Source organism: Mchenga conophoros, linkage group LG23 (genome assembly GCF_057382185.1).
Source record: "Mchenga conophoros isolate Kocher_MC1m ecotype Shallow Benthic linkage group LG23, M_conophoros_male_GT1.1, whole genome shotgun sequence".
In the NCBI taxonomy this organism is placed as follows: domain Eukaryota; kingdom Metazoa; phylum Chordata; class Actinopteri; order Cichliformes; family Cichlidae; genus Mchenga; species Mchenga conophoros.
The window spans coordinates 35,225,031-35,252,162 of NC_140547.1; the positions used below are offsets into that span (position 1 = coordinate 35,225,031).

At 38.3% G+C, this 27,132-nt stretch overlaps 1 protein-coding gene across 4 annotated transcripts in view; it reads left to right on the forward strand.

Moving 5' to 3' along the window:
- LOC146547735 (gamma-aminobutyric acid receptor subunit beta-3-like) overlaps positions 1-22,834 on the forward strand; it is an 89,732-nt gene extending 66,898 nt beyond the window's left edge. For 2 of the 4 annotated variants that reach the window (XM_085265271.1, XM_085265273.1), the window contains 4 exons: positions 4,965-5,117; positions 11,893-12,140; positions 13,483-13,551; positions 16,886-22,834. In XM_085265271.1, the coding sequence (XP_085121397.1) occupies positions 4,965-5,117; positions 11,893-12,140; positions 13,483-13,551; positions 16,886-17,257 (842 nt within the window). In that variant the 3' untranslated portion in view covers positions 17,258-22,834. Of the gene's footprint in view, positions 1-4,964; positions 5,118-11,892; positions 12,927-13,482; positions 13,552-16,885 lie in introns of those variants that run through there. The other 2 variants (XR_014890768.1, XM_085265272.1) reach the window with 2 other exon arrangements.
- The last annotated feature ends 4,298 nt before the right edge of the window (positions 22,835-27,132 follow it).

Consider the following 27,132-nt stretch of genomic DNA (forward strand, 5'->3'; position numbering starts at 1 on the left):
CGGCTGCTTTCCATTTACCATCATACGCGGGTGTCTCTGCCCTTCATGTGAATCACATGTAAGTGTGCCGATGCAAGCGCGTCTCTTGTTTATGAGAGGCGGCTTGTCCCTTGTGGGTGGTGGCTATTATTTTAATGTCCGGTGGTCTGCTCGCCCGCTCAGGATGTGTGAAGCACATCAAAGGCTCCCTGCCAGGCTGCCTAATGATCAGGTCTTGTCCATGTCATGTGCCACTAGCAAGCCTTTAGTTCCCTTCCCTTTTTTTCCTTTCCTGCTATCCCTCCAATCTGTCACTATCTCTCTCCCTCTTTTCTCGTCCTCCTGTTTTCCCTCCGGGCTTTCTTTAATATAACTTTTCTTAGTGCTTTTAAAAGGTGTGCTTGGATGCCAACTACCCTGCTCGCTGCAAGAAAAAAAACCCGGGTTTCAGGGCATCATAAATTCATGTGAAATGAGGCCCTCAACACATCAGTGTTTCTCATTTAAACACACACAAACTGTCTGTTTGGATGCGAGGGTAATATCTGCATGTCCGTATGGAAATGCTTGTATGGCCACTAGGGCAACATTTCTGAGTTAGGTAACATTTAATAGACTGTATAGAAAAGATGGATGTTGCTACCATGGTTTCAAAAGTCTGCTCAGGAACAACTCAAGGAACACAACAAAGCTCGCTTAGTCCCAAACCAATCAAGCATCAGAACAAGCTTGATTCACTGATGTTACCTAATGGATCCAAAGTCCGGCACCCCCAGAGATCCTCTGTGTGTGCATCAGGAGGTCAGAGCTCTTTTTGGCAGAACAGAGAAGCAACAAAATACTAAGCGGGTGGCTTTAATTCTGTGACTCGTTGTTCTTTAAGCCTCGAATATACCTTCGAGTTTGTGTGTTTTAGAAAACAAGAAATGCTTCGTTAACAGCTTTAGAAAAAAAAGCCCTGAAAGTACTCATTTTTAATTAATGTAGGACTGAAATTCATTAAGAAGCTTTTGCAGACTGCGCACAAGGACAAATCTGGCTCACTTTTGCCGAGCAACGGTATTAGAAAAAAAGACTTCACTAAGACTTCTGCTGCATACTTGCGATACACTTTTAAAAGCCAGTAATGCAAACAGTTATATCATGCAGTGCTTCATCTGAGCTGCAGGTAGTCAGCCCAACATAAAAACACGGAAAGCTAAAAAAACAACCTTCATAAAGAAAGCTTGAGCAGCAGGATCCAGTGCAAGATTGGCGCGTATGGGGTCAGTGGATCCCTTAAAGATGCGTCTCATTGCCAGAATCAAACTGTCAGTGGATACAACACAGCCTCTCATTGCTTCTAAACCTTGACAGTAACACTCCTGCGATCAGCGTGTCAAAGCAGACAAAAAAAGTCACCACCTTCAGCCTTACCCAGACTCCACTATATGACTGCCATCATCACCTTAACTCTTCGCCTTTTCTGTTTTTTTCCCCCTCTTCTCCGTCCTCCCTCTCCTCCCTCTCCTCCCCGCCCTCGCACATGGTGTTCCTCCCACTTGCCGATGTTGTTTGGTATAGCAGTTACAGCCAGTACTGCTCTACACCCACACACAAGTGAACCTCAGCCTCCTCTTTTTCTGAGCCACTTCTGCATCTGCTACTGCGGAGATACTCTGCTCCGATTTAGGCTGGAGGAGTTGCCATTAAAGCTGCATCTAAAAGAGTGAATGGGATATTGCCACAGTCTGTTCCTATATTCACACTGCAGTGAAGTGTAGGTTCAGCATGTGTGGAGTTTATTCACTGCTGCCAAAACTGTAAATATTGGAGAATCATTGAATGTGATAAACAACGCATACTTTGTGTATTTATATGAACGCTAACATATGCTCGACTGTGAGATGAAGCTTTGGTTAAAGTTGCACAAAGAATTAAACACAGAAGCTTATGGAATTAGCTAGTTGAGACAATTAATTGATCAGTGAATCATTTAAGCAACTAATCAGTTGATTAGTGAAAGTCAAACGGAGTCAAATTCTTCGTTTTGGCCAAATAAGGTTTTTTGTAACTCATTTTAATCAATACATCCAGGTAAAATTTCACAATCACACAGTATTGGGGCAATGTGTCAGCTAGTGAGCACACCCTAGATATGCCTCCTATAGAAATCGAATTATTTTTTTTCTTTTATTCAGTATAACCCAAAATGATTGACTGAACCCATAAACTAATCAGTAAAGTCTTTACAGGATTAGAGAGCCTTTCCAGTTCTGACAAACCTGCCTACATAAACGTTCTTGCCGATATTGACAAGGGTTAGACTCTCAAACCAACAACTTGTGTCTCTAACCCTAAGATGTAGCTTTTACTTTAGATTTGATTGTTGTTAAGCTGACTGGAAAACCAAATATACCAAACAACATCCATGGATGTCTGGTGCTTGGTGAGGTAACTTTGGAACAACCAATCAAATTGGCACGAGGATCTGTTAACACCAAAATCCCTACTTTAGGCTTACATGCTTTACTTGTATTTATTTGTAAGTGGAAGTGATGGGATAATTTGGGATATTTTATTACACCTAGTTAGGTGTAATATTACTTTAGCATGTGTTCATGTTTCTAATTAGTCGAGTCATTCGTAATGAGTCATTTGGCACCGGGCCCCGAGAGTTGAGGCTCGGGTGTGAAATTTATGGTTTTCAGGGTTTTTATCGTTAGCTCGGTTTCCCTGGGTGTTTTCCCATGTTGTAGTTGTTTTATTTTGAAAGAAATATTTACGCGTTACCATAGCGATCAGAGAGCATTAAGAGGCAGCGAGGAGGATGTTACTCTGTGTTGTTGGCACATTTCTGGAGGAATAAGTTACACAATTACACAGTGAATTTGCGTTTATTATTATATTTACAAAATACCACAGTTTTTGTCTTGGTCGTATCATTTTATTTTGTTGTATTTATCCGCGACACCGCAAAGGCTGGTCCGTAAAATTATTCTGACATTAAACCGGTCCGTGGTGCAAAAAAGGTTGGAGACCTCTGGACTAGATGGACAAAACTATCAGGCCACACCTCATAATCTGAATTTTGTCAAAAAGTGGGTCATTCGAAAGAGCTCACTGAATTTTAGTGCGGGAAACAAATAGGTTGCTAAGTCAACTGATGAAAATTCTACCCTCTTAGATATTCCACGATAAGCTGGTTTTAATGCAAAGTGCAAATGCTTTAGGAGCCACAGGAATTCAGCCATGAAGTGGCTGTGTAAAGTCCCAAAGCAGGGTTACCAAGTGCTCAGGTGCAAAGTGTGTAAAAGTTGCCAACACTCTGCTGAGTTGGCATTAAGATCAGCACTAAAACTGTGCGCCAGGAGCTTCATGGCATGGCAGTTCCTGCAGGGGTAATGTGTAGGTGGCCTAGTCCTTTTGTCTATATACTTCTGTATTTCTACATGGTTTTTATCTTGAAGGACGCAGTTATAGAAATAAAAAGAAATAAAAGTGGCATTAAAACTGAACAAATGTTATCTACTTGATAAATAAATTAAATGAAAACCGAAAGACAAGCAAAAATCATTATGTTTCAGGGACCTTTTTAAAAAATATTTCAGAACTCATGAAGGCACGAAGGTCAAGGGAAAAACGTCTTTTTTGCATCAATAAAGAATATTTTTCTTCATGTTGACTTCAGTGTACATGTATATTGTCTGGTATGTGTTTGTGGTACATGTATAGACTTTGTTGTTCATTTGTTTGTTGGTGATAAAAATTTGATAGGTAGGTGGAAAAATAATGAATTTAAGCCTAGTAGGATTCACTTTCTGGGAACTATGAATATCTTCAGTATAATAAACAAATCCCATATAGACCAGTTGGGCCAACACTGCATTATAGCCTGCTGGTGCGAGACTGTTTTGGGAGTATAATGAGTTAATGTGGGCTTTGTGCATGACATACTAAATAATTCCACTGATCCATCATGATATAAAATGGGGTTTGTGGGTGCTGAATGCTTTAAAAAGTCAAATCAGTCAATAGCACTTAGAGTACATAATAACATTTGATGTATGGCCTGTTTTTGAAATTATATGTTGCCATTTTTATTGCTATCTAACATACAGCTGGTGCTGAATCTTAATGAGATTGGGTGTGGGGTTTTTTTTTTTTTGGTTTTTTTTTAAGTGACTCTATGAAACTCCACACAAGTGTGTAGTCGATTGGACCCACGCTCACCATAAGTAGCTTTGGCTGACACCCACGGATTGGCAATTACAGCATAATGGGCCCCACTTCTCCTCCAATATAAAACAAAAATGGAAAAATGTCTAAGAATAGTGGGAGTAACAAGCCATAGATAAAATCTATATAGAGACATAATGCTAGGAGATTGATGAGAAACCGTGCCACGCCATTTATATCAGCGCTTCATGCACAGACTCTGTTTATATTTCAGGTCATGGAAAAAAAATTAATGGCAAAAATGCTCTCTCAAAAGCAGCGCTATAATTTGAAATTCCTGACTTATGAAGCCTCTGAAGCACCGCTACATGCATTTATAAAGCTCAGCATTCTTGTAATGCCGAATCCTTCAGAATCCACCCATGAATTATGGAGGTGGATGATGTGGAGAATTGATAAATCAAAACGTGGTGAAATTTTTATCACCGTCCTGAATATTGTGTCACATCTCTCTGATGCATGACTGCAGTTTTGTGTGCGCGTGTGAGAGCGAGTCAGTGTGCGTTTGCGCGTTTGAAGGGGATGCTTGTTACCATGGCGACCCATGCTGCTGGGGTTGCTGTGGAAACTGAAACAAAAACACGAGGTGTCCCTGCATGCTTCTCAGAAGAACAAAGTTAAAACATTATCAAGTGAATGCAAAAATAACGTCTAAGGGATGTTAATATGTTTCGTTTTACCAGTTTTTATATTACACGCCATGAACCTTCAGAGGTTCTTGCCTACTTTATCTCTCAACCACTCGTCTCTGTCTCGCTTATCTTAAGGTGCCTACCCTCGACTGTCTCTGAGCTTCAAGCTGAAGAGGAACATCGGCTACTTTATTTTGCAGACGTACATGCCATCAATCCTAATTACCATCCTCTCCTGGGTGTCCTTCTGGATAAACTATGATGCGTCAGCAGCCAGAGTGGCTCTAGGTAAGTAGTGGTGACTGTTTAAGAGCAAGTATTTTTCTTTCTCAGATGAGGTCGGGGACTGGTAGAAATCAGAAGCTGCCTTTCTTCCTTCAGCTTGATTCCCAAAATAGTCTGAACTTCTCCTGTTATTGTGTCTGAGCTTTGGGAACTGGCCTGTAAATGGATGGACTAAATGGTGATAGATTTGAGGAAAAGTGCCATCCTGTATGTCTTAATGGACTGTTTTTATCCATTGTGACAGTTTCTGTAGGGCAAAAGTACAAATTCACTGAGAAGCCTTCACGAGCTACAAATTCATCACATATCTAATGGGCATTATTTAACCTCTACTTGAGTGGTGCAGTTTAGTAGCACTCAACAATGCAGAGATCAAGTAAACAAGTCAGTGGTATGTAATTATGGAGATTTCAAGCTGGAGGCTGAAGCATAGTTTTGCCTTTGTGTAAAGCTGAGCCGACCACACATCAGGCAAGTGCAATGGTCAGGATATGAAGGCAGCCAAGGTAATATCTCAGGTGCAATTTATACATAGTGCTTTCCACAACACTCATACTTGACATGCTAAATAGGTAATTAAGTGTTCATTAAGCTACACCTCTAAATAACAGAGGTCCAGTTCAAGCGTAAGGAGTAAGGAAACAGCTCTACTGCCTATTTCTGAGAGAGGGTGGTCTCTTCCTTTAGTTTTTATAAACCCCAAAACAAGATGAAACTCAAAAGAAGTATATGTGATATAGCTTTTGTTAGCGCTAATATTATGCAAGGTAGCCATAAACCATGTTTAGCCGTAAGTACTAGCTGTGAATACTGCTGTAAAAACAGCATACTGTCTGTACTAAGATTGTGTTGAACATTTATTAGCAGCAACATGGCAACCAGAGATCACTTCAAGTGACGACAGGCAAAATAACCACTGGTGACTTGAAGTGGGCGAGTCCCGAGTTACACTGTTCTCAACTTTGTAATTGCTAATGCTAACTTCAATGTTGCTTTGCAGTTAGCAAAATAACGTTTTGGTTACTTTGAGCAAATCACTACTTTATGGAGTTTAACTACCCAGCAAACATAGTGAAAACTGTGACATTATTCGATGGATCAAAGCGGTTTGTGGTAAGATTACGCCACAAATGAACAGATGTTGATATTTCCTCAAATTTTTGTGTTTCAGCAATGTCTACTCTTACGAAGCAAGAAATGTCAGTCATACATACAACAAAGAAAGAAAATGGATGTGTGTTTTTTTTTACAGCATTGGAGTGATAAATAATTTAGATATGAAATAGATGCAATCAGACAGCCACTCTGCATAAATCCAGATAAGTTCAACATGTAATACACAATCAGTTGTGTGTTGCTTACTTGCTTATCTGGATAGTCACCACCATTTACACTCTGTCCCCCAGTATTAGTATAACCTTTTAGAGCAGTCTGATCTAAGTCTTTATTAGTTCTCTAATCATTTTTGTTCTAACAATATGTCAGAAAGTGTGTTACATAATATAACAATTGTGTGAAATATCATTGTTTAACGCTACTGGTTAAACTAAGTAACACATTTTTAACCAAACAGATGATGAGATGGTGAGCCTTTCGTTAGTAAGATTTCCCATTGTTAGAGATGCTGTAGGTGGTTGGAGAGAACTAACATTGTCAGATACCCTTCAGGGACTATTTTGGAGCCATTTCACAGTGAAAAGAGAAGGCTCTCTCTGAACTGGCAACAAGCCACGGATTCATGCAGCAAAGCCTCCGCAACCGGCAAACTTTTCCAAAAAAAAAAAAGAAATTCCAAGTTGTGCTAAATAAATGATGCCATGGAAAATGAAAGCACAGCTTTATGTGCTAATCTTGAATTAGGAATATTTGTAGTTGTTTTCCTTTATTGACTTTTCATAAAATGCTTTCATAACACTTAACTATCCCAACTAGGCAAATTAAGGCAGAAGGGGCCAGACCTTTAAAATCCCAGACTGTAATCAGTTGGCAGTAGTAGCCAACAAGTAGTCAAGTTTGGCTGCAACTAAAGATTTAAACGAATCAGTTGATGACTGATTGGGTAATTATTCAGCTTCTAAAAGTGTAAGGTGACCTTTTGAGGTTGGTTGTCCAAAATCCAAAGACAGGCAATAAATCTGCAGTGCTGCTCTGCCGTTGTGGACAAACTTGACGGAAACTTTCAGGTGTGGCTGGAGATGGGTGAGCAGTAAATGTTTGCCCAGGGGCCAAATAGTTCAATCTGGCCATGCCAATTGATTGCTGCTTCAGTCCTCCAGTTCAGTTTGTAAGGATAGATAATGGACCAGTAATGACCTTAACACATCATAATGCTTTTTGGAAAACATGTTTTGATCCATTACCTTTCAGCAGCATCCATCTGTTCCCCTGCTACCCTGGAGGGAATCTGTGTGTGTGTGTGTGTGTGTGTGTGTGTGTGTGTGTGTGTGTGTGTGTGTGTGTGTGTGTGTGTGCATATACTTCTCTTTTACTGCACGGTTTCTTTACGTATCTTTTCGTCAAGGCATGTATGCAATATCCGGTCATTATCGTATGCCTTGGAGTGTATGTCTGCTTTTTTTGTATGTGTGATAGCTGCAATATCCGGCATGTAGCTCGACAGGCGAAAGGCAACCAGAGGTCCATTCTCTACTCCTGATGGACCTTTTTGAGCTTTCAGCAGATATCTTGATTGTGGAAGAGGCTGTGTGTGTGTGCATGGATTGCTCTTTGTGTCTATGTGTGTGCACACACCTGCCGGTAAAAGCAGTGTAATGATCAGGAGGAAATCAATTCCAGGAGGCAGCAGGCAAACAATTGAATTGTTTGAAGGAGAATCTCATTTTCCTGAGCAATTCCAAAGGATTGCAAAGTTACAAATTACCTGCTTGCACCTTAATCTGGTTGCAAGCTTTTTTCCACAGTCAGGACCTTTATTCATACTTGTATTATGTGTACAGTTAGGGTACAGTTAGCTGTACAAGAACACTTTTAGAGTAACATAAGACACATAAGTTTGAAATCAGTATATGTTTGTTCAAACTTTTGAAATTTTCATATGGAATTTTTACCTATTAAGAGATGGAGATCTTTTAGCAAAAGGCCGACTACATGTAAGAGAGTTGATTTGAAAGGTCAATTTTATACTTCCTGATGATGGCTGTGTTTAGCATCTAACCTCATCTAACATCTAACCAGTTTAATGTTGACCTGGTGAATGTTGAGAGGTTAAAGTTTATAGACAGTGTGCTACAATTCCAATGTCAGGCTGTTTTAGATTAGATAATACATATCATAACCATCTATCCATTTGGATAGGTGGGATACACCATTGGCAGGTTACCAGTCAGTCACAGGGCTAAAACCGACAGGTAACCATTCATTCTCAGATTCACACCTCAAGCCACTTTAGAATCGTGAGTTAATCTAACATTCATGTCTTTGGACTGTGAAATAAGAAGCAATACCCTGAGAAAACCCACACGCAGAGGGGAAAGCATGCTCAGCACAGAGAGGCCACTGATGTGTGGATCACCAGTGAGAACTTAGAAGGTCTGATAAATCTTTAACTCTTACCCCTTGGACATCTACTGGGAGTAGCCCCCCAAAAAACACATCTTTATTGATATATACTGAGGCGTCAAAACTTGTCATTAAGGGTACAAAATAACTCTACAAGCTACTGAGTGACCTCTTAAGTTACAAAGGCACATAAGGGGTAGTTTCCAAAGTTTGAGATAGAGACCTATTTGCTCCAAAATCATCTGTTCATGTTCATCAGTCACTTAGCTCCAGTGCCCTCAACAGCCATGCTAGTTACCACTTTTGTTGCGCATGCACTAAAATAACTTAATTTTAATGTCAGAAAAAGTAGAAGTATGTCAGTAGAGTTCTGCTTTCTGCCCCAGAACTTCAAATGCCAAAGCTGAAACTCTACAGACTGCTGCCAAGTTTTCTTAGCTTTCCAAGATGTAAGTATATCTGTTTGGTTTAGTTTGCAGTCCTACTAGACTGCCTGTACCCCTTGAAGAACAAAGACATTTTTCTAATGATTGTCAAACCACATCTTTATGGACGTATTACTACATTTTTATGTGCTTTAAGCCCCGCGTGCAGTCCTATCAGACTGACAGTTTGCGCTGTCTGCAAGTGATGAATTGAAGTGTTCAATTAACACTGCTTTGATTTACCTCCTGTGCCTGTCATTTTACAGGCATAACGGGATTCTGTATAATATATCTTTTTCTCTTTTCATAATGTGGAGCTGTGTTCCTAATGGCCTATTGGCACATGATTAGAGGAGATTTGATTGCCGTGCGCCTTTGTTCCAGCTGTTTGGGTGGAAAAGAGATTTGGGGACATATAACAAGAGAAAGGTGGGGGAGGGGACTCTTAAAAAAATGTGCTGCGTGAGCAAAGAGGGAAATCACCACAAAATGATGGCAAGATTAAGAAGCGGGGAACAATGAGACAAGACAAGGTGGGGGGAAGGAGGAGGGGAGAGACCAGAAGGAAAGGGAGCAAGAGAAACCCCATCAAACTATATTTCTCCCCAAAGAGTGTAACACCGTGATGAAAGAGGAGGGAGGCCCACATGCGCGTGGCCCCTTGATTAAATTGTCCGAACAGGGAGCGAGGGAGGGGGCAAATGAAAGGAAGTGAGGACTGGAAGAAGAGAGGGAGCGAAGGACAGAGATTAATGGTACAGCTCAGCGAACACCTATAAAGAACAAGACTGTCATTATGTGGAGGGAAAAAAAAGAAAACCAGATTGCACCATCCAGTACGGGTGGTGGCACTGAGCACGTGCACGTGCGAGCAAGCTCATGCGCATTCAGACCTGCAGTGCACACACGCGAGTGCTGTTTAGCCTTGTAATGTGCCAATAAATCACACGAAGGCTTGGACAGACCTTAGCTCTCCTGCACCCTCCTCCGCGACCCTCCTCTGACTGCTCCATGTCTCGTTGCTCTACTTTATGGCACATGAACCAAAAACCTTTGTGTGAGTTAAAGAGAATTCAGTGTTCATGCTGTTTGCCCATCCTTTCTTACGGTGGGTGCTCAGGGGTCATCGTAAAATGCATTGACCCTCATCCAGTTCTATATGTGGCTATAATTTTACGAGGCTCACCTCATGCTGTCGTTCTGCCATGTGTGAAGGTGCTCTTACTGTCAATGGTGTGTTTTATCCCTAGTAGTTAAGGTTACCAGGAGCTGGGGGCTAGATACATGCAACACTATTCTGATGAGTTATTTCTGCTTGGTAACCAAGGGGGCAGTTGGATGTTACAAGGCAGACCTTTGAATTTCAATGAGGCAGACTTTGTGCACCTACCTAGCAGCTTGTGCCTGCTGATCGCTTTTATATTTAATCCTGTTTACAACGGGCAAATTGTTTTAGGATTTTCAAATCAAATACATGCCCTCACCCTTGCTGCTATTTCTTGCTGTTTCTCTGGTTCTTGATGATAGCAAGCACCATAATCTTTTTTTTTCTCTGCCAGGTCAGTCGTGCTCGTAACTAGCAATGGAAACAGCCACAGTACAAACATGTTTTTTGTAAAAATAGCCTTGTTACTGTAGTAACGACAAAGACATCTGCTGGAGTTTTCAGTGTGACCTTAAGGTTTCGGTCGAGACAGCAGCATCTGTTTAAAGACAGTCTCGGACTAATTAAGCGTCAGATATACCATCCAGGATTGATTATGAAGATTGGTCATGAGGAAGCCTCGGAGAAAAAAAAAACAGACTTCCTCCACAGTTTGTCTTTGAAACATTTTGCTGAGTGATCTAAATCCAGTAATGTTACTGTGATTAGTTTAAAAGCCTCAATTAAAAGGATAACAGTCCGAGAGGTGAGGGTTTTTTGTTTGTTTGTTTTAATGAGGTAAGCCAAGATATGCGATTATATAGGGCAGCAATGGCATACTACATGCAAGTGGGTTTTTAAATATTTCGTGTGTAAGATACACCCAACAAGTAAGCCAGATGTTAGGTTCAGCTTCTTTGCAGTCTAACATGTTTTGAGCTTTTCTTTTGATTCTTATTGTCTATTTAGTCAGACCCAGAAGACCTACCTGCATTTTTGTTATTTTCAACAAGGTACAATAGCATAAAAACACTACAATGCATCCATATAAATCAAAAACCTCATCACTTCTTCATGAGCATGTCAAGACATGGCTTCTATTTTTGATCGTCGTGCTGACCTCCTACTCTGTGCCTTCTTTCATGGATCTCAAACTTGTGGAAAGAGCAAACGTGAATTGTTGTTTCAGGATTCTAGTAGACTTCAAGAGTAACATCCTAATAGAGAAAATTCATTAGAGATGATGGGGCTGTGCCAGCAAATGGTACAAAAGTACACAGGAAGATGATTTTGAATATAAAACCAACTAAACTTAAGTCATGTTTTATAAGCCCAGTCCATCACCTCATTAGATAAACAGTCCAACCAATTGTTATCCCTTTGGTTCAGCTGCCTAGTCTTTCTAAAGTAGACATGTTCGTCCTTAACAAGACTTGGATTTCTTAAAGTTGGCACCATATTTTCCATAGCTAACATCTCCTGAGGGCTACTGACATCTCTGTTCTATACAAACTATATAGTGCGTTGCCTTGAGGATCGTTTCTGGCAATTTCATTTTCTCTCTTTTTTCTATTTAAGAAGAAGTGTTTTAGTGCTTGCCGAGAATCTGTAGACCAGTTGTTGTCTCTGCTGTAGGCATTTGCTGTAAATATATAGATCAAAAATACAATGTTTTTTCTTCTATTTGAAGGGATCACCACTGTGCTAACCATGACCACTATCAACACCCATTTGAGGGAGACACTCCCAAAGATCCCCTACGTTAAGGCTATCGACATGTACCTGATGGGCTGCTTCGTCATGGTTTTTCTGGCCCTGCTTGAGTACGCCTTCGTCAACTACATCTTCTTCGGGAGGGGCCCACAAATGCAAAAGAAACTGGCAGAGAAGGCAGAAAAGGCCAACAACGAGAGGGCGGCTAAGTACGACGCGGCAAGGGTAGGTTTGAATTTGATTATTGATCACTGGATACCTGGGTGTGTATTATCACAACAGCAGCAGAGAAAATCAAGGAATCTGGGAAGTTTGTTACATATTTGTGAATATTTCAAATCTGCCACCAAAGCCAGCAGTGAAAATGCTTTGCCTTTAAAATCAAAAGCCAAACATGAAAACTTTCGAGTCTTCTTCATTCTAATTTCAAATGCCATCGTTATTGTTATTTAAAAATTAACTATTTATTGTTTTAAGATATTTTTTTGTTACCAGCACCTGAATACTACTGACAGTAAACATGTAGGTAAGAGTTTTCTAAGCTTAATGTAGCCATAGTGTAGCTGGTGTTGCTGACGTTACACTGTTTGCGTAACTTCAAAAAGTTAATAGACAGGCCCAAATAGGAGGCTTTGTATATACTATAAGTTTGAAGTGAGAAGTTGCAGGATTTAGCTCGGCAGGAAGGCTGATAAAATGTGGCGTGGGTGATAATACGTTGTAGATACTGAATAAAATTTGAACACTGTCTATTTAGCTTTAAAGGCAAACCCTGCTAGCATGCTATATAGCCGACAGCACGGCTGGACGGCAGCTGGTGCGCTGCCAAAACGTTCTGGGAGTGTGAGTACACTGAAGAGAAATGTCTTGCCAAATGAAATGGTGTGATGCTGGACTTGTATGTGATATATGTAGCTGCTTTCAGAAGTTTGTTTTTTCTTTTTGGCAGTGCATGCTAGTAAAAGTGGACCAGATCATTCAGAACTTGTACCTGCTCAACTCTAGCTGTATGTGAGTACCAGCGCCATTGCTGGTCAATATGGCCATTCTTTAGCACCAAGAAAATAGGAGAAAAGAAGGGCTAATATGTGCTGTTCTATAACTCCATTGATGGCTTTTGTGATTTGTCGACATTAATGTGGAATAAGTTTGTCCAAATGCATTTTGTTAATACTCAAAATTAAAAGGATTCTTTTCTTTTCAACAGTTAAGAGTGAGGTACTACATTAGGGATTGTTGCCTGTTAGACACTTTTGAAAATGAGTGAAAAATGTGAATGACATGACATTTTTTGTTGTACTGAAAAAATATGAATGTCCACAGTCCTAGCAGGATAACTAAACCTGTCAATGGAGCTGTATGTTAGTTATTCTCAAGAATAATTATCAGTTTCTTTACTTTCATATTCACATATCAGGATATGTATAACAAAAGGGGAACGTTGTATGCTGTTTACCTGCTTTACTTTATTCATAGTGTTCAGTCACAAAATATATTGGTTAAATGGAGAAAAAAAAGTTTCAGACATTTGTTCCCAACATGTGGCTGAAAATCTTCATCTCCTCAGGAGGCAGGTAGTAGGACCGCGTCCCTAAAACGGTCCAATCAGGTTAAAGGTCTTCGCCACTCACGCTCGGTGAGTTGTTTTGTTCAGTGAGACCCTTCAATTCGCCGTCATCATCAGCAGACATGGATGCGTTTTCTTTTGCCTTGATGCAAAAATATTTCTCCATCCATGTGATAAACTGAGCAATCGCAGACATCTCCATGACATCGCAGATTTGCCACATTGGTGTTTCTGATATGACTTGTTTCCTCCTTTCAGAGCTCATTTTGAATGCATGCTGTCTGTATATCTTTCCTCATCGAAGTCATCAGTGAAGCCATTTCTTTCACAGTGCATGTAAGAATGTGGTGAAGCAGTCCACCTGCCAGTGGGTAGTCACTGCAGAGGTCCCCCACCATGCACAGTGGTATACAAAACAAATGAATTAATCTGAATATAGGGAACGAGTGCAGCATATTTACAAAGAAAGTGACTGTTTTATTTGATTTAATAACATAAGACTTGAAAAACAGTTCATATTTAACCTCAGGTTTATTACACTCCAAAAAGTTGTATTGAGTCTAGTGATGATTGGTAGCCACCATAAGCTTTTTTATTATGTGGTAATTCTTGATTACTGGAGCCCGACTGATATATGATATTTAAGACTGATACCCATATTTGGTGATTTAAAAATCTGATATTGCGCTGTATCAGATAGTATATTTTTTCTTTTAGACACACAAAAGAAACAGATTTGCCTAACCTTTTTCCATAACCATTAATTTATTTACTCCTTCGGTTATTGTGTTTGTGGCATCCCAGACACATTTGACAACAGGGAAATTGCATAATCTCTACGTAACCATCAAATTGTTCAAATAGCTAATAATGTCATTTACTGGCATGACCATAAATCAGTCAGACTCTGGTGAAAGCAGTACATGCACTAAAATCAGAAATGTAGCTGTACTACATGTTAAATATAAGTACAAAGATAGATTTCTACCTATTTCCACAAGATTTGGAATGTTGTGTAAAATAAAAATAGAAATGAGTGATTTACTAATTAATTAAAGCCTGTGTTAAATTAAAAATAGTACAAAGACAATTTATCAAATGTTAAACCCATAATGTTTTTTTTTAAGAATATATGCTAATCTAGCACATTTTTCATTAAATTTGCAATAAAAATATGTTTACCACTCTACAAGGCATTCTTTGACAGAGCTTTTCTTAAATGATATAACTGAGAGAGAGTAGGAATTTGTAAAGAGCCATGATGTGGGCATATCTCTAGAATGCATTTTGGCATTATCTTTCTGAAACAATTAAGGCCATCCCTGGAAATAGTGTCGTCTGGATTGTAGCATGTGATGCTCTAAAATCTGTAGTTGCTGTACAGCATTAACGTTGCCTTCACATACGGGCAAGTTGCCGTATGCTTCCCAATTAAAAATATGTCTTAAATGATTTGAAAATCAGTGTATATTGACATTTTAAACAGTATAACCTGTTTCCAAAAAAGCCTGTATGCTAAGTGCTTCACATCACCAGGTAAGCAGACTAGAGATAGATCACAGTGCTTTAAAAAAAACAATAAAATATTCTGAAATATAATATAGTGTATAGCACATGAAAAATAAAACTTCTGGATGGGGTAGTGCATAGGCTAATAATTAGTAAATCAAACACCTCACAATAACAAGCTTCTTGCAGCAGTTTTAATTCTAACTCAAACAAAAAGGAACGATGGGACTTCCACAGTTGCTACATTTGCATGAGCAATCACTACTTTTCATTAATGTTGATTTGTCTATAATCATAAGCATGGATTATGATGTATTGTATCTTGTGTTGAATTTAACTGTTGAATATGACAATGAATGAACTGAAATAACTTCTATTCAACTGATGTATCAGGTTAGCAATTTAATGTGTTATCATGGACTATATTGGCATATTAATGTGCAGCAGCAATGCAACATGATTACAGTTATAGTCACAATGTTTAAAAAAAAAGTCAATTCTGTGAATATTTGCATGTTAAAATGTGACAAATATGTTTTTGTTTGTTTTTTTTCTCATTTTTGATTTTAGCAAACTGAAGACCTAATTCCATATAGTAAATGCGTTCAACGTGCTATTCAGCCAAAGCGTGTTGTAGCTTCTCCAAACCATTGCTACAATGGAGTGAATAAGGAGTAGAGGGAGTAATCCTGACTAACTCCACAGAGACAAAACTCTATGGAAAATGACTCTTCACTTGTCTCTTATCTGTGACCTCAGGAAATACTTTTCAGTTGAGTTTATGGTCTCAATCAGAATGGTGTTCGTGCATTAATGAAACTCAACAAGGTTAACGGACATGCAACTAAGTTAGCTAGCTAGCCATCGAAAATTACTCAAAAATGGGTTTGTTTTTTTTAAAAAAAAAGAGGGCATCTCATACTGTGAATTTAAAGTTGAAAGTTACAATAATTTGCCTTTTACAACTTGAAAAATAAAGACCAGTGTCCTCCGAATGTCAGGTGGTGTTACATATTTCCAGTCTGGATTATTGGTTAGCCTTGTTTTGGACAGCCGATGTTCCATTACTGCCACCTGATAGAACAAGCTCACTTTGATTGCATAGAACAATTGTGTGGGCTTTATGCAGAAAAGGTCAACAATGCCTGACAGATACATTTGTTTATGTAAGCTGCCAAAATCAACATTAATATGAAGTCTACGGTAGCTCCTATTTATTTTTATATGATGTGATGCAGAGTTTGAGTAAAACTAAGCCATCCATCCTTTGAAGAAATACAATAATCCTCGAAACTTTTTCAACACTTTGTTTTGAAAGTGTTTGAACCACAAGGGCTCAGATAAAAGAAAAAAACAATGTTTGATATGTAATCTCATGGGGGAATTCAGATGAGGTCGGGCATGAGAAAAGAAAAGAAAATGCATAACAGTGCTTTAAAAGGAGCCTCCCATTTTTGCATCCTAATAGATGCAATGTCATACTGGTGGAAACAAAGTAGCAATGAGCCTAACAAGGCCCATTTGTTACTTCAGTATTTGTATTGCAATGTATGTTTTCCTGTTTTCCTAGTGTTAGTTCCGTTTTTCAATGCAAGATATTTTAACCGTTTGAGGGCTAGGTTGCAAAGGTGATGGGACCCAACCCTAACAATAATGCTAATACTCACTCAAGGGGCAATCAGAAAATGCTTTTTTTTTTTTTTTTAAATTATATTCTTCTCCCAAGAAACAAAAAAATAATCATTCCAACAAATGGAGCTAGGGTTCGGGTGGTACGGACTTTAAACCCCAGACGGCCATGAAAATCTTTCTTTCAGGATTCCTTCAATTCTTGGTCTTGGAGGGAAGGTTCCTAAAGTGCTGATATTCATAACTGTTTTCTTTCTCCATTCAGGCAGAGCCACATGGTCATGGGAACATTCTGCTGACCACCCTGGAAATCCATAATGAAGTGGCAGGAAGTGAGATCACCACCAGCGTGGCAGACATTAGGAACTCTCAGTCCATGGTGCAGCTGGACAGCACTGCCTCATCGCACATCCAGTATCGCAAGCAGAGTGGCGGAGTCGGTCCATGTTCTGCTAGCCGTCACTCCCTGGACCGCTCCGCTCAGATGAAACGCAGCCGCCTGCGGAGGCGGTCCTCACAGTTAAAAATCAAAATCCCCGACCTGACGGATGTAAATGCCATTGATCGCTGGTCACGGATCATTTTCCCTTCCGTGTTCTCAATCTTCAACCTCATCTACTGGCTCTACTATGTCTGATTGGACTGTTTTGTTGAGGTGTTTTATTCTGGTTTGTTTTTTTGTTGTTGTTTTTTTTTTGTGACTTTTTTCATTTCATTTGTTTTTCTTCCTTTTCTCTGTTGCTTTTATACATGATGGAATCTGCCACGTTGAAGACTGTAACACAATAAGACAAAAGTGAAAAAGAGACTGAGAAAAGACTACCGAGTTTTGGACCAAGTTCTCATTTAAGTTGTTTTTATATTTGCAGTGTTTGAACCCTTAGTACCGAGTTCTTTTTATTTTTGAAAGTATGTACTGTAATTGGGATTTGTGACGGTCATTTCCCAACACATTTGCCCTCTCAGTAATGTGTAAATAGCAAGATACAAAGCCAGCAATTGAATAAATATTACAGTATTTGCAAAAAAGAAAAAGAAACAAGAACCAGTTAAGTTAAAGATTTTTCTAATCAAAAAAGTAAGAAATCTTTATACTACACAGGTGATCAGATAAGTGCAGGCAACTCCTAGAAATCATTTACCCTATGCACTATTAATGCATGTAATGATCAGCCGTAGAAGAAAAAAAAATGAGTACTTTTTGCCTTCGGTAATAGCACAACTTCACAGCAACAAACCAATGTGTGTTTGTTTATAGCATTAATAATATACTTCCTACTAAATACAATTTATCATGCATTGAACTGGTAAACCTTTACCCAAACACAATATCTTCAAACTCTTAACATCCCCCAGGTCACTGGCAACCCATTTAGGGGTAGGTTTAGGCTAACATCTACCCTTTTTTAAAGACTTTATCACCTACTTGGAACATCCAGAAAAAAAAATGTACGGCCAAAATGAATGTACTTCATTTGAAAGGTAACATAGTTTCTTCAAATGTGCCCGTTTCCTATGTTAATTAAACAGAACCCTAGAACTGACCCTAGACTGACCACCGATGACCAGCTGGAGGTTAGGAGTTTGAAGCGGAGGTTTTTGTCCTCTGTTCAGAATGATTATGACTCAGGTTCTGAATTTTTTGGGTGTCTTTTTCTTAAAAACCAAACAAAAAAAATGTCGCTGAAATAACTTTTTTGGTCATTTGATAAGGGGAATAGAAAATAATAAGCACAACTATGACAACTGCCATTTCTTTCCTCTTCTACCTTCAACCAACAACACTTTTCAAGTGATAGCATGACAGAATTGCACTTAAATTTCTCCAACATTCTAGAAAAACTGTTTAAGAAAACTGCCAAGGGCCTTTTGGGCAATACAGTTATTACTTATCTCATGAAATATTATGATATTTTTGTACTCTGCGTCTTGAGGTCTTCATTTGAGTTCCTAATCTATTCTTGTTTTCTTTTGCGCCATCTCCGTTGTGGTAATAGAATTACAGACCCATTTTTTGTACATAAGTTCATAGGTGTGTATATACATAAATGTGTATATGTATATATACATGTATATATATATCTATATATAGCTATGAGAGGTGGGATCAAAAAGTTCCAGGGATGGGCCTCTGAAAATTTAAAATTTGGCTCAGTAGACTTTAGTTCAAGGTTATCTTCTCACGTACCATTCACTGTTAACAGTGCATTTTAAGGTCACTTAACAGAAGTCCTGTGTTTCTCTATTGCTCACTGGATCCACTCAAGTATCTCAACATTTCAGATTGATTTTCTTTTACATAATCTGGATGAAGCAAATCTAGCAAACAGATTTGTGTTGATGTTGTCAAGAAAACATGCATTTTGAATGCACTTAGTGCTGACACACCACAGTTTTTGTAGTTCCGTGCTAAATGTTCTGCATTGATCCCTCAAGACATTACCATAGAGGTCTGCATTGACTGGCTGATCCCTGGACAAATTCCTGTTGCAAAAACCAGTGAATTCCAACAAAATGTATGACAGTAACCCTGTCACCAGTGATGACAATTCCAATACTTACTCCACAATAAGTGTTTCGATGAAAATCACTGTGTTGGGTAATTAACAAATCTACAAGGCATGTGAGATGACAGTATGTCACCAGTTGTGTAAGACAACAATCACGCTCAGTCATGGTACAGGCAATTGTACGTAGTGTACACCTAAGGACAGAATTTCTAGGCATAGCCAGGTGGCAGAAAGCTTCCACTTTGGTGCCCTCAGAATCTCATCACTGCTTTTTGCAGATGATGTGGTTCTGTTGGTTCTATGAGGTGGGGATCTCGTGCTCGCACTGGAGCAGTTCGCCAGTTGATCTATGTCCCTACCCTCACTTGTGATCACAAGCTGTGGATGCAAGCGGCAGGAATGAGTCTATTCTGAACTACTGTGTTAATGCAGCCAGGGATATAACCACCAACCTAAATTGTGAGTTAGTGGAAGGCCTACTCTACAGCCACCCCTAAATAAATTGCCCAACTTTAATAAATTAAAAACCACAAATCGGCAGTACAAAAAAGTCTTTTGGTCTCTATGAATAGTTTGCCACTTCATCAGCAACACTAAATGGGGCTAATTTTCTTATAATTCACCTACCTGGATAATTGTTTTGGGCTCAAACCAATGATCACATTGTCTGTCAGTTCTTGTGATTGGACTCTGTGGGGCCTCATCTACTTCTTTCAGTCGTTAAATTGGACTGCTTCACTGTAGGTTTCTTCATGGTGCCTTTTTGAGGCATTTTAATTGGTTATCTGATGCTTTGCTGTGAGGTAGAGACCTTTCAAGTAGTTCAACCAATATAATTTATGAACACAACCAGCAAGCTGGCATTAGCTGCTAACTTAGGACTCCATCTTTTTATTCATTCATTTCTGGCTCCAGAAACAAACATGGCAACCGCTAAAACATTAACATTAAAGCTCCATATTTGACACCCATAACCAGTGGTGACAAAAATGATCAACCATGGTGCCATGTTTTAGTCCTTTGAGATATATATATATATATATATATATATATATATATATATACACACACACACACACACGTACGTTTAAGATGTGCTGTGAAAATGACCTTGAACAGTAGCTCAGCCAAATTAAACTCTGGTATGGATTTTGATTTTCTTCGGGAGCCTGTTCCCAGAAGTTTTTGTTCACATCTCATATATCCCTGCGTGTACAACCCCAAAATGAAAATGATCTTTTTGTGATTGTCATACTGGCAATTAACATAATTTAGTAGAAAGAATTAAACTAACAGATCTGTTTCACGCATCCGTTTAGTTTTGAGCATTTGTGGGGCACTCTGAAGACATTCCTACCCAATAACTCCACTCAAGACACTGTATGTATGTTCAGCTGTACTGAGTGATGCAAATGGATTCCATAGAGCCCGAAGATGGACCAAGATAACTGATCTGTCGTGTAAACAAAAGCACATACTAGTATTGAATGTATCAGATCCATTCTTCAGGGAGAGGATAATGAGCCATGATCATAATTTTTCCATCAGAATGTAACACCCATTCCTACATTGTGAGTGACAAATAGAATAGAGTGAGAAAGTAAAAAGATGGTGCTTTACTAGTGTGTGCATGTGCATGTGTGATGGAAAGTGGATATGGAGCCACTGAAAGGAATGGCATTGGTAGATTATTTGTTTTCTTGCTGCTTGCTCAACTATGGACAAATGTCAACATATAATAGTTTTCTGGATTAAAAATAGCTCTACTGTCAGACTCTTTTGACAAACTGTGTGCCATTCCACCTAAGGTCGCAGAGCCATCAACCAGTTATAACTTGAGGATGTACATTTGAAGCATTCTTGATCAATTGCAGATACATGGAATACATCCACTATTTGTGCATGTACAAGAATACATGTAGAGAAAAAAAAAGGTTATTGATAACTGAGTTTGTTGACAGAATACAATCAGTCAAGTTTTCTTTGTACAGGTTGATATATGACTAAGAACTGAATGTATTGTACTTGGATTGTTTCTGCACAATTTCAGTTTGCTTACTGGAAAAAGGATTGACCTCAGTACTGATTAATATAGAGCTCTTGTGACCCCAAATCACATTTTCTGCTGTGTATACAGGCCTGGAGGCAAATAAGATCAGGGTACAAGAAAGAAATGGCAGCGAAATAATACATAAGTCTGCTTAGGCATAAAGTTAAGAAAAATGTACGCTTTTATGCAACCTAACAAGCATCTAGCCCTACAAAGTTGCCCCAGAGATGACCTAAAACAGACATTCTGCTTCACATTATAATAATAACAACAATAATAATGGTATTATACTAAAATTATCAGCAGTCCAGTCAGAAGCACAACAGAGGGTGTGTGTAATATGGTCTCCAATAGGAATTGTAACTAATGGCGCTAAATGGTTTTAATAGTTGCATATGCTTATGCTTCAAGAGAAATAAACCCAGATATTTATTTATTACATTTTGCAAATACAGTATCTGTAATATTTTGCTGAAATCTGTGAAAAAAATAAAAAATGGAAATATTATGTTTTTGTCATAAGCCAGTCAAAAAGAACAAACAAAATTTGCACTTTTGGGCCCTGTTCATTCTGGACCATTACCTGATCGTAATATAATTCCAGCTAGCAAAAGCTTTTAAATATATTAGAAGTTCTACGGTAACTCTGTGAAGTAGTTCATCTGGTATTGGACATGTCATCCCCTTGAAGGCGAAATCTTTCCAAAAAAACTTTACCCAACGGTGTGTTACCAGCACAAATGGAGACTACAAAATATTTTTGGAAATCTAGAAAATATTGCTCAATCATCAAGTGATTTCCAGTAATGTGGAAACAATTTTATTTCACTCAGATACAAATTTGTCTCCACATCGTCATCGACTAGACTTTGTATGTAATTGCGCTACATGTTGTTTTGCAATGAACACACAGTAAAAGAAAATGTCTTTGACTTTGGTCTTGGTCACAGAGCATTGTTTGGGAATATCTTGCATGAATGCAAAAAAGTAATGAAATAAGTCTGTCCAAAGAAGATTCAAACTGCTTTGTGTAGTTTGAAGGACAATATTTGTACCCATATAATGTTGATGAAGCTTCAGTCTAGTGTAAATAAGACTGAACATGGAAGCTAAAGAAAAAACCTTTTACAACACGTGTCTAAAAAGATCTTCCTAGCTAACTGGTTTGCTTTGAATTACTTTTGGATGATGTGCTGGCATTACAACTGGTCAATGTGTGAATCATTTTTTTTTTTAAATTACTGAACTACAAAGCGCAGTTTACGAGTAAAAGAAGGCAAGTGTTATAAACTCTAGATACCTGTTTATCATGCATGCAACTACAATTCGTAACTTTGGAGAATTAAAAAGAAAAAAAAGATTTATTGCAAACTCATTTATAAGAGCTGTCAGCTGCTCATTTTAGAAATGACACAATGCCGTGTGAGCCTACATCTAATAAATAAATAAATATTAAAAAATAAAATAAAAAAATAAAAAAAAGTCATTGAATACTTCAGGTGTTGTATGGCCTTGGTCCCATAATGGAATGTGAAATGTTCTGTGCTGCCACAAAATGTATTTAGGCTTAGATTTATACTGTATATCTCTGTATGTTTCTCTTCCTTTTTCGGTAGATTTCCATGTTAAAACATCAAATAAATGATATACATTGTACTTGTGTACTTGGTATTGTATACATCATACAGCAAGAAAATGCACCTTCCTAAAGTTAGGGAAATCCTTACAGAAACTTGGGAAACTAGTGAAACAAGTCCAGAGATTGGTGGGGATGACATCTCGTTTTGAAGCAGACAATTTTGCTCCAACAAGGTACTTGTTTCCTGTCTTTTTCCATTTTCAGTTCAAATCTATATTGTAATTGACCACTTACACTAGGATACATCATATGGTCAAATGAACTTGCTGAATGCATGCCAGAGTGATAATCTACAAGAGTACCGTAGGTTCCTGGATATAGGAAGAATTGGCAAGCAGACTTGAAGTGTATAGTAGCATCTTTAGTAGATTAGCTAGCTACCTTAAAAATGCTAAAATAAGGTTCTCTCCAAGCTAAATTAAGTTGTTAATCCTGCAGGTCAGAGTGTTCAAAGCACAGATTGCATGTTTTCTTATAATGCTGAAAGACAAACTTGTACTGTCAGTCCGAGTTTAAGTTTTTCTGGCATAGATTCAGCATCAAATCTTAATGCTCCAAAGGCTCTCAAAACTTGATCACAGCTCAGACAGACCTGCTGGCACAACATTTCTTCAAAGACAATAAACCTAGGTTGAACACCATGTATAAATAATACATTGCATTTAAATAACTTTTATGTGCCATCTGGGTGTTTAAAGGTAATCTGAGCAATGTAACTCATCAAGGGTTAGTCTATCTATTTCATAATATAGTTTCTTTGGAGCAAGTTGTAAAAAGATACCTCTGAGACATACTGTTATGTGCTTACCCTTAACTAAGCAGTGAATCATTTTTCACTGACTTAAGTCTAATACCTATGGAACAGGCAGCTCAAAGGAAGAGCAGGAAAACACAAAGCTGGATTCCAGTTTCCATGGCCCACTACTGTTTATGCATACATAGTTCTAAAGTTTGTTGAATGAGGTAATGTGAAAACATGCCAAATTTTAGGGATGCAAAACTTTTTTAAAATGGCACTGCACCAATATTTCTGAGAAAACAGATGGGGAAGTCTTCTCAATTTAATTATTTTGTTCAACTAAAATTGGAAGCTAAAAATAGGCATGGATGTTAGCTGTCGTCAAGGAGAACGGGTTTTCCCTAGGTGCTTGTAGTTATATCTGAATATAATATGTTTGTATGCCCTAACATTTCTGTCTGCGGCAAAATAAAAATGTTCTCAGTGTTGCAGGATGTGTTCAATTGAACTGAATTGACTTTCATTTATATTCCAACAGCAGTCTCCTTAAGGAGCTTTTGTATACAATAAGGTAAAGATTAAGGGAGAAGCAGTGATGCAAGTGTGCTGGAATAGTGTTTAAGCAGGACTTGCAGTTAATTAGAGAGGAAATCATGCCCCCTTCCAGCAGTTTCTGACCTGGAGAGGTGAAGGTTAATGGACATAATAGTTCAGTTATTGTGCTAATACTATGAAATGTAGCTGGAGACTCTAATCAAGTCAGTGTGACTGCAGCAGTTTGATTGTGAAAACCCAAAAAACTCGGTTTCAAGTATGATAACAGTAAAGTCTCATAATTAAAGAAGTGAATGTCTAAATCTTTAGTTATTATTCATAAAGAATTGGGTTGATTCGATTCATAGCACCAAACTGCAACAGCAGTCCCTTCAAGACACTTGTACTGTAAGGTGAAGACTCTAAAATAATGGGGAGAAAACCCCAACAATCAGATGACCCCTGATGATCAAGCACTTGGCAACAGTGAGAAGGAAAAACTCCATTTTAACAGGAAGGAATAACTGGCAGAAACAGGCTCATGGAGTGGCGGCCATCTGCTGCGACTGGTTGGAGGTGAGAGGAGGGAGACAGGCCAAAGACAAACTGTGGACAAGAGCTAGAGATTAATGATAACTAAAGTGTCATAAAATGCTGTGTGAGTCAAGGCAGGATAGGACCTTAATATGCAGGACTCAAATGCAAAACTGAAATCAAAGCATATACACATGAGGAAATCAGGACCGAGAGGACTTTAGGCCTCTTTAGTATATTGGATAAGACCTTCCTTTTGTCTCAGGTAAAGAAAATACACATTGGCTATATCATAACGTACAATAACTTGAGAAAAAGCTGAGGTTGGCTTTCTTTGCTCCAAACGCTCTACAGTATAAGTCCCTTGGGGTATGTGTGAGAAATTAGAATTTTTCTTTTTCCTCTGGTGTCTTTATAATATATATAAGGGTTCTGACCCCAAGATATACTGCAGTTTATCATAAAAGAAATTACTGTTCAGCAGTTTGTGGGAGGCATGTGAGTGGGACTGCTTGTTGATAGCAATACATATATTTTTCCTCAAAGAGAGCTGGCCTTTTGAACAAGCTTCCAACTATGTGTTGCAGCAGGGTTTTGGAAGCGTTGGTAGGTATAAATAGCAAATCCAGTCGATTTGTTTATCCAGATGTGACTACCTGGCTAACTTCCTACTCGCAGTGGTGCAGGTCTTGCCTTGCCTCAAAGAAACTGAAGTTGAGATTTGTAAGAGTCTTCTCCTCTTGTGAAATTGTTTCTAGCATATCAGGCCCCCAGGTCATCCCTGCACTCAGTTTTGAAAGGACAAAAATAAACTTTTTACTCTTCAACTTTGTCAGATTCTTTCACAGCCCTATGGTTTTTTTTTTCTAAAAGCATCCAAACAGATCAGGGATTGCTGTTCTTACTCTGGAATCTGACAGGGATATTGTGATAGATGACCTCGGGCAAACAAGATGCCAAAATTGCTAATAAAAAGCACTCTAGAGGGCCATCAAGCAAAAGTCAACTAAAGGTTATCGGAACAAAAGAAAACAGAGGCATCATCCGTTCTCCCTTCTGCTATCACTCACTCTGATCTTATTGACCGGATACTTCAGAAATAAATAAAGAAGCAGTTCAAATGTGAAAAAAATGACTAATAGGACCATTAAACTTCATCAAATGGGAACAAAAAAGGATCTGGATCCCTTGCTGAACAATGTAGTACAGGTTTTCAGGGCACGTGTTGTTGAATGTTGTCAAACTCTTGTGGAACTTAAGTCCTTCATTTAGGCAATAAGTCTCCAAAGGTTTGCTGATTTTCAGGTGGGGATGGGGTATGACCTGAAGCAAAGATTTATGTGTGAGCTGCTCTGAAGCTCTGCACTGAGAGACTTATTACTTTCATAAATGCAGTGAAAAGAATATGAATATTTAATTACTTTTTTTTTCCTTGTCAAGAATTAGACAGAAGATACAAGTTTTATAACCCCAGTGGGGAAATGGGGTTGCAACAGCACCAAATTATACAACAAAAGAAGCATGTACTAAAAAATAATGCAGGAAAGAAATGTGCTAGTTATGTAAAAAAAAAACAAGATGTGATGCCACAGCATACTTACCGTGCTTGGAGATATATCATATTTTTAAGTAGATACAGCTTACCATACTTAACACTATAGTTCAATGCATAAGCATTCTGGCTTGTCAATAATTGGAAATCTAATTATTGGGTAATTTTAAAATTTTGACCGAATGATGATGCTAAAGAAATACATTTATTAAGTTTATTTTGATTAGCAATCAATTGCTCCCTAATTGATATACTGCAGCTACTGTATATAGAGTGCCATAGTGACTACCCACTTTTTTAAGGGCTCTGCATAAAGCCCAGTAATATAGGAATTGACCATTTTTTAAAAAAAAAATAGAAGTCCAAGTCCAACTTGAGTTTCACACACTTTGTTTATTAGAAATTTATTCAAAAGTGTGTTACTTGCTTAAATTGTCATGAACAAATTTGTGTATTTTTCACCAAAAACGTAAAGCTAATTTTTCTTGATTTATTGGGTTAATAGCACTTATATTTATGCCACTTCCAGAATGTAATAATCAATAATCAGAATGTAATAATCAATAATCAGAAATGCCTGTGGTGTTGAGTTAAGATGCACTCTGGATTAGGACTCGGCGATATGTCGAGTTTTTAAATATATCGATATATTTTTATACGAGATATGAGATGTGACAATATCGTTTATATCGATATAGTCTATGGTACGTTATAACTAGAGATGGCACGATACCACTTCTTTATGTCCGATACCGATATCATAAATTTGGATATCTGCCGATACCGATATGAATCCGATATAGTGTTTTTTAATCAACAAAACTGTTTTTTAAAATATCTTGCTGCATTTTGTATAAGTTCATACTCAAGTTTAAAACAACAACTACACTAAAGCTATTCTGTTATACCTGTATGCAAAAAAAAAATATTTCATAGTTCAGCAATACTGAACAA